The sequence below is a fragment of the Egretta garzetta genome, unplaced genomic scaffold (genome assembly GCF_000687185.1).
Source record: "Egretta garzetta isolate BGI_Z169 unplaced genomic scaffold, ASM68718v1 scaffold101, whole genome shotgun sequence".
NCBI classification, from domain to species: domain Eukaryota; kingdom Metazoa; phylum Chordata; class Aves; order Pelecaniformes; family Ardeidae; genus Egretta; species Egretta garzetta.
The window spans coordinates 1,353,318-1,361,838 of NW_009258666.1; the positions used below are offsets into that span (position 1 = coordinate 1,353,318).

The following is an 8,521-nucleotide window of genomic DNA, read 5'->3' on the forward strand; positions in this document are numbered from 1 at the left end:
ACATGCATGTTCACCTTACAGAGAAACTCTTTCCTAGTAAATCTGTGTGGGAAATACCAGAGGATTCACATATGAGAACCAGGTTTTCAGTGGAGGTTTTTTTGTAGTAGGTCACTATGTGTTACTGATTATCTTGTAGCTGACATATGCTTGTGTGTGTGTGTTATTAAACTTACACCCTTGGTGACACCTCAGCACTGTTGTGAAGTGCATCCATCTTGAAATCGGGGATGGGGGAAGTTAGGAATTTTCCTAAGTACCGTGCTGAATCACAGCCTTGAAGTATGGACCTTTACAAACCTAAGCCACATGGGAAGAAAACAAGGCAGTGACACTTTCAAAGCTTGGCCCTTTACAGAGGAACAAATTCAGTGTCTATATATACTGACATGCAGTAATACATTTACACAAAAGGGTTGAGTGAATGTTTACAGAGGTGGACCCAGATCCTTCCGTCCTACTGAACAGCTATTTTCCTTAGCATTGAAGAAGTTTTTAGGTTTACTAGTTATGTTACATTATTTTGGACGTAGAAAAAAGTGTGGCCTCTCAACTTCTACCACTAACACCGTGTCAGTGTGAGATAAAAAAGTGATTGTATTTCTAATACTGCCATCCAGCTAAATGCATTTATTCAGCAAAATAGCATCTCGCCTTACTCCACAAACTAGTATAAACTGTCCTCACAGTAGCCATATTTTTCCTGGTTATTTGAGGGACACTGCTGTTCCAGTGTCAACATAAATGAGCACAGCAATCCTGTACAGGATTGACAATCATTTGACCAAAGGCAGTTACATTTCAGACATCACTTAAAATTAAATTAAATGCATGTAATTCATATTATTAAATTTAATAATGTTAAAAAGTGAGAGCTTAGATAACTGTCTAGATTCATCTTACAGTGAATGAAGAAAAGCAGGCCCTTCTGATGGCATCATTGACATTACTCCATGGTAAAACAGATGAATCATGTCCTAGAATAACTCCAATATAAACATGTACCTTTATAGCCATGTGCGTTACACCCCACACATAAATACGGCCTTATTCATTATCAGTACCTCATCCTTGCTACTCAGGTATTAGCATATGCAAATGTAATTACAAAACTGGCTTTTTGTGTGTGGATTTTCTTTAAAATTACATAGTGCAAAAAAAAAGTTGTGAATTTATAAGAAAAAGTTCAGCACTGGTTTTCTATTTAAATAGAAGAATTACTGACCAGTATGGAGTGATAAAAGTTAACTTAGAAAGGTCACCTACCCCTGGGATACAGGCTCTATTTGAATTAAGCAATATAACTGCAAGACACATAATCTAATGAATGTCTTCCAAAATCAACAGTCGTGCTTGCACGGACAGCAAGGAGTATCACTCAACAGCTATAACGAGTGAGGAATTCTTGATGCAGATGGTGAGAAGAAAAATAATACATCCCATTTCCTTGTTTCATTTCAGTCTCCAAGCAATGTTGCATGCTTTATATTACCTTTAATCGTCTACGTATGCAGTGATTATCAAAAAAAACCAAAACAACAAACTGAATTTAATACAGATTTAGATGCACATTACTGACATCTACTGGATAAAGTCATAACTGACTCTCCCACTCCAACGCAACTTTCCCTGTCCTCAAGCAATTGGAGGCCCACAATTTTGGAAGAAATCGCTGCGGATTTTATTCCCACCATTTAAGGTCCAAGTCCCCATAGTAGATAATATTGTGATAATTGGGAAGTTCCTGCTGTACGACAGTAATTATCTTGCATGTCATTTTATGTGAAGAATTCTATCCAAAACACAGAAAATTTATTAAACATAGAAGATGTGAACAAAAAGGAAAAAAATTAATCCATGCAACTCTTTACAACAATTATGAATAATTACCTGAGTTCAGTAACCCACAATAAACATAACATCCCAAACCAGCTGGTCAAGGTAAGACTTTCTACAAAGCAGAACGAACTAGAGGTTATGATCATTAAGAACAAATAAATGATTAATAATTGTTACTTCACAGTTAATAATTAGCCAGTCATCTCACAATTTGGGCTGGCCTTTCCCTTTCCATAAATAGCATCTGAATGACCAGGGACAGCCCTCACTTTCCTGCTAGCATCACTGCCCTAAACAGCATTGTAACATCCATAATGGCATTCAATGGAACCTGGCAGGTCTATGCTCAAGAGAACTATGAAGAGTTTCTGAAAGCTCTTGGTAAGTGTCTGGTTACTTTTGAAATCATTTGCTCTGATTGCAACACACATTTTGCATCACATCTTTTATTACTGTATTTCTACGTTTTTTTTCTTTTGTTTGTAAGACAAACTACCCCCTGCCAGGTAAGTCTGCTATGTCTAATTCGGAAACAAAAAGCCAAAAATCGTAGCAATTGATGTAGAAAGGTTACGGATAACCCCCAAATCCCTATCTTAACGTAAGGTGAGACCCTCATGAAAGAAGAGGTATATCAGAAATTAACACATAACTTTATAAATACATTTAACTAGAAACATGTTGTCAATGACATATACAGATTTCCAATGTGCTATTAGTAGTGCAGGCACTTTCTACAGCACTAGTGATTAATATATGTTATACCTGTTTAGTAATCTGTAAGGAAAAGACTTAGCAGGTGCCTACATTAATAAAAATGCATTTACCCTCTTCACAATCATGGCAAAACATTCACATTGAGATTTTTAAACGTATGTAAGAGATGTTCAGTAGAATAAAACTCAGTTACAGTTGAAAAGCCTCATCCTACAGGATGATGCCCAAACTAATCCCTCTGCTGCTAAAGATGATGCTCTCAAATCATGCGAGACACCCTGATAAGGCAGTTTGAGGCTACTTGCACTGTTGCAGCTCTGACTGGACAGATAACCCCCGCCCCAATCTCCCTGGGAAGAGGTGAGGGAAACAAAATAATACACACATGGTTTTCTTCATGAAGAAATGTTATCACATGGCAAGCTGTTACTGAAAGAAACAATACATATTCTGACACAAGATTAACAAATATAGTATCAAAATCTATACAGGCTAGATGGAATGCAACAGTATGCCCATAGAGAAGTGAGGAATCCAAAACAGAATTTGTCTTTCAACTTGGACATCACATTCTATTACTGGTTTGTATCTTTTGCACCTTTATCAGAAAAGAGAATTTGTTATTTCATATCAACACGCTATTTCATAATACAAGAAGTCCTTTTCTGACTTTTTTACAGCATTGTCAGATGACATTATCAAAGCCGCCAAAGATATTAAGCCTATTGTTGAAATACAACAAAAAGGAGATGACTTTGTTGTGACATCAAAAACACCCAAGAAATCTGTAACTAACACATTTACGCTTGGAAAAGAGGCTGACATTACCACTATGGATGGCAGAAAGATAAAGGTACTCTATTTCACGAATGGGTGCATCTCTTTATTCATCCTTATACTTCAGTTTCTGTGTAGGAGTGAAAATTGTTTGTACCATTGCCATTAACATACATTTCTATCACTTCAACAAACAGAAATGTTTCTTCTAAAACTCTTAGTAAAATGCTGCGGTCTCCAGTTCAAATTAGCAGATGTGATGAAGCATCAGTAGCATTTATTATTTCCTCTTTATGTAGTCCCCTACTTATTCTAATTAAATTCCAAAACCTAAAATTTTTTATCAATTTTAAATCTGCTTCAACAGTGTACTGTGAACATGGTAAACGGGAAGCTTGTGTGCAAATCAGATAAATTCTCTCATGAGCAAGAAATTAAAGGAAGTGAAATGGTGGAGGTAAGTGTTAGAAAATACTGGCATATTAAAAAAGCCGAAGGAAAAAAAATGTTCTGAGTTGATCAGCTCTTAGTGTAGGCTCAATACCTTAAACGAATCCTGGCCCCAAAATTACTGCATTACATGCAGAATTCCTTACAGGTGCTTAAATCTGCAGACACAGAATTTTAGTATTTCAAAATAACCACAATGGAAAATATTATTAGTATCCTTTATTATTCCTGTTTCTTATTAAAACCAATTGCCTTAGATGACTCTCCCATATATTTAATGCATCCTGCTCAACAAATCTTCCTATTAATTACTACTCTGGTGTCAATTCTGGGCACTGAAGTGTGCATGGCTTTGGCTGCTGAGCACGTTGCAGGAAGACTCCTTATAAATTCCTCTAGAACACTATAGCAGTGTTTCCACCCTTAGATTTATCTACAGCATTGGCTCTGAAAAGAAAGTAAAGGCTGAGTCAAACCTGAAAATTTACAATAGACTTGTTCCACCTACAATTCTTCAAAGTTCTTTAGTTAGTTCTTTAGTTAGTTCTAAATTGTTCAGTGCTGACAAAGAGCTTTGCTCTATAAACTCATTAGGCTTCTAAGAAGTGTCCACTTGGGTAAAGACTACTACAAGAATGACAGCTAACTAACACTAAAGTTATATGTTCTGGACATAAAATCTCCTAAGATAATTTTGAGTTATCTCAAACTACAGAAAATTCTAGCCACTAAGCTATAAATAGATTTCCTAAAGTCTAAATGGAAAACAAGTTATGCATATTTGTTTTCTACAGACCATGACTTATTCTGGAGTAACACTTGTCAGAAGAAGCAAGAGAATTTAAAGACAGACCTTATTTGTGACATCTTTACATACCTAAAATAAAGTGCAGTTTCCACAAGGTGTGATCTTTGTTATCTGAAAAAACAGTACAGAAAATAATTATGATTTCTACTCCTCTTTCACACACACATTACTTCCCATTATGACAAGACTGTGTTCTCCCTGAGCACATTTACAGATCCCTTCTACACTTAAAGTCAGAGAAATCTGCCTCCCAGACAAACAAACCTAGACATCAACTGGAACACTATGATTTATCATAATAATCCTTGGAGCGGGCAAAAGCTGATACAAATGCTTCTTGATTTCTTACATACTTTGTGAGCATATTCAGCTTTAGTTCCTTTGTCTAATAAAGTTTAGTCTTCTACTAAAACCCTTTCTCTATAATCTAACCAGCAAAGAACAATTAGACATTTGTTTAGCTGATCTGCACCACGTGTCTGTAACAGGAATAGAAACTGTAGTATTTTAAAAGCTATGAAGTATTTAACAGTCATAAACAATTACAAAGTATCACAGGAATGACTGCTCTTAAACTGAAGTACACAAGAGTACAATTAAACAAAAATGAGGCACTACAAGAGCAACTACAGTTTGCAACATACTCCCAATGTCTGCTTGTCACAGTTCAAGTTTGCAAGCTTGAGTAAACTAGACCACTTATGTTCAGATTATGTGTCTCTACCGAAGTATAAAATGTCCAGGATCCACGCCTATAACGATTTCTCTATTCACTGATTAGATCCTACTATTGTATTAGCAGTCCTATTTCATACTTAAGCCACCGCAGATTTGTTAGCATTGGTCTTGGGTGTGTGAGACCTCCATAAAAAAAAGATGCTGGACAAGTTATGCCATTTAAAATCCTCATGGGGACATTTTATTCCAATGAAGAGTGCTGAGTCTACATCTTCCTATGCCAGGAGATGAGCAGTTTGTGAGGGGGGAGGTTGTGTTTTACTTAATAACACTTGCAACATGATATAAGCAATCTGGGAAGTGTATTCTTATTCTGGGATAAGGCTGTCTTCATGAGCAGTTTTACTGGCATAACCCTGCAAGTATCATTGTGTTCATTTTGTTTCCTGGGCAGTTCTAATGCTACATATACTTTTGCAGACTAAATTAAATTCCATGTGAGTTACACATAAATAAGATCAACGGAACAGAAATCAAGACACTGATAAAACTCAGGGAGGAAGCTGCTTTAAAGCATCCGTACTGCAAAAAGCCATATAAGAGCTTGAAACACTTCTGTTTGGAAGTTGCTGGGTAACTGCTGCTAACTACACAGTGAAACACTACAAAACAGAGCGCAGTTTTCCAACAGTAAATTTGCAGAACACTGTAAGTCTTCAATGACCAAATGACATATCACTACGTTGTAGGATACAATCTAAACTAATGCAGAGATCATTCATTGCTCTGAACACTACACTTTTAAAGCCTGCTACAAAACAATTATTTGCTTTCATACATTATGATGTAAAATGGGAATGATGTTAAAGCAAAATGCTTTTAAAAGAAACATGAAGGTCTTATTTTGGTTCAATAACTACCCAAATATTCCCAGCTCACTTCACACAATCCGCCTGGAAAACTTGCTTCTTCCCTATTCAACCCCTTGTCAAAATTCAAGCTCAATACATGACAACTGCTATATAAAGGCAGTTTAAATTACAGACTGCAAATACTACATACTAAAACCACACTAATCCTATATAGAACTTAAAGTGATGCTAAACCATCTTAATTTGAAAGCACTAAAAATTCTTAAAAGAATACTTCACCTTTCTTACTTCACAACTGTGGTGATTCAGTAGTTCCAACAAGCGTGCCAATCTTTTCAATCCAATGGCAATGTTCTTCTGCCACTGGACATCTCAGATTCAGGTGAAATATTCAGTGCAGTTCCTCACGTAAAGTCAAAACCTGAATGATTTTGATCAGACTGCAAACCTTGCCCCATTGCCCAAAGTAATCCATCATTTCTGGGTAGCAAACTCTTACAGGTTCGGATGATAGCACTGATTCGCAAAACTAGGTGAATTTTTCTGCAAAGAACCTCATGAGAGTATTTATAATCTCATTTGGATCTTATTCAAAACTGTTCATTTCCAATTTGAAAAGCTCTGAAAGGGTAATCCTGGCAGCAACTATTTCTACCCATCACTAAACTCCACTCTTCATCGATTCCATTGTTTTTCAGAATGTCTACAGAAGGAATTTTTTCTGCTCAGTGTCATGCACTCCTACCATAATTTCAGTCTCTAATGTGCTTTCTTGGCTTGGTTTTCATGTTCTTTTGATGACTTGTATAAGCAGATCTGTGTATATATTGCACGAGGTAACTCAACCTGCTGCCAGCATACTTAGTACAGAATAATGTTAACTGTAAATATTAAATGCAGAAAACATTGTCAGAGACCCCCATCTCTTTTCTGCAGTCCTGAACACTGACCACTGAGCATAAAACCACCATCATTTTCCTTTTTTCAGAAGAGCAGCATATGTAGCTGACATACACCTCCTGTATCAAGTCATCGAACTGCATCTTGTCATTCAAAACCTGTAGAAATGCCAGGCAATTCTGAGTGTGAGGTTGCCAGGATATGAAACAGCAGTGTCCACCCACCAGAGTTTTCATTCATATTCAGCCATTAAGAAGTACACTAGTGACAGACATCAGGACTGCATAGACTTTCTCTCCCATCCGCAGTTCACTGAAAATTCCTCATGCCAGCAAAGACGCAGACACGCTGCTTTATTGAACCTTTCATCAAATCCCCTGTGATCGTTCAGTCACAGATCTGCCACGTATCTGCTGGCAAGTCACACATTAAGGTGTTAAGAAATAATCTCTCTAGTCGCCTACTTAATTGTTCTCATCACATCTGCTGGCTTTATTAAAAAAGGTCCGGTCCTTTGCAAATAGCACTGCTCTACCACTGTCCGATGAAAACTCCTGGTGATGTGCGGAAACAGACTCCACAATCTGTAAGACTGTAAAGTCGGTATGTTTATTCAGCGCTGGGCAGCATGGGGGGTAGTCCCACCGAAGTCGTGCGCACCTCCACGCGGCAGCTTGCCCTGTTTATATGTAGCAAAGTGTAACATATACACAAAGTTTCCCAGTACGCCTATACATAGGCATAACCTGTCCCTGCTTCGTATTAAAATTAGTTTCAAGAGGTCATTTCCATAAATCCCTCCCGACTGTGCATGCTCAGTGATTTTGAGTCGGTGGTCTTCAGGGGTGGTTTACTTCATCCACTCCTCTTCTTCACCTTGTCCTTTTGGTGAACTCCAGCTTCTACCCCCCTTATTCCACTGTCAAACAACACAGCCGGTACCAACCGGCTCCCCATCCTTGGCTATCCTCATATCGACAAAGTGCTGGTCGCTTTGTTCTCCTACAGGCCTTCCAAGGCCTGTAACAAAGATGGGCCATTTCCTACTCATCTCTCCTCTTCCACATTCCCTACAGTGTTAGGTTTTTATCTATAGTTTACTCCATATGATTAGTAAGTTAACCTAAAACACAATGCTAGCAATTAAAGATGGATCTACAGTTGGCTTGACAAAGGTCCTTTTGTTAACCCTTTTGCGTCCCTTCACTGCGGCACAACGCTGTCGGCAACGGGGGTCACAGAACAGCGATCCCCCAAGCCACAGGAAAAGGCCTCGCGCAGGCAGCCCGACACCACAACCTGCTGCTGTGCCAGTTGGTTATGCCGGCCGACCTCAGAGGAGCGAGCCTTGGCGCCAAGAGGTAACTGCGTGAGGCAGGAGGCACCCCCTCTCCTCACAGCGAGAGCCTGGCCTCCATCTTGCCCCCGCGAGGCGCACAACTCGCGCGCGCTTCTCCCTCTTTCGGCGGGAAAAGCGAGC

General features: G+C 38.4%; 1 protein-coding gene across 1 annotated transcript; it reads left to right on the plus strand.

Moving 5' to 3' along the window:
- The first annotated feature begins 2,153 nt into the window (after nt 1-2,153).
- LOC104134907 (fatty acid-binding protein, liver) lies at nt 2,154-4,628 on the plus strand. Its single transcript, XM_009648504.2, has 4 exons — nt 2,154-2,220; nt 3,237-3,409; nt 3,701-3,790; nt 4,578-4,628. Exons 1-4 carry the CDS (start codon nt 2,154-2,156, stop codon nt 4,626-4,628), a joined length of 381 nt encoding a protein of 126 aa, XP_009646799.1.
- The last annotated feature ends 3,893 nt before the right edge of the window (nt 4,629-8,521 follow it).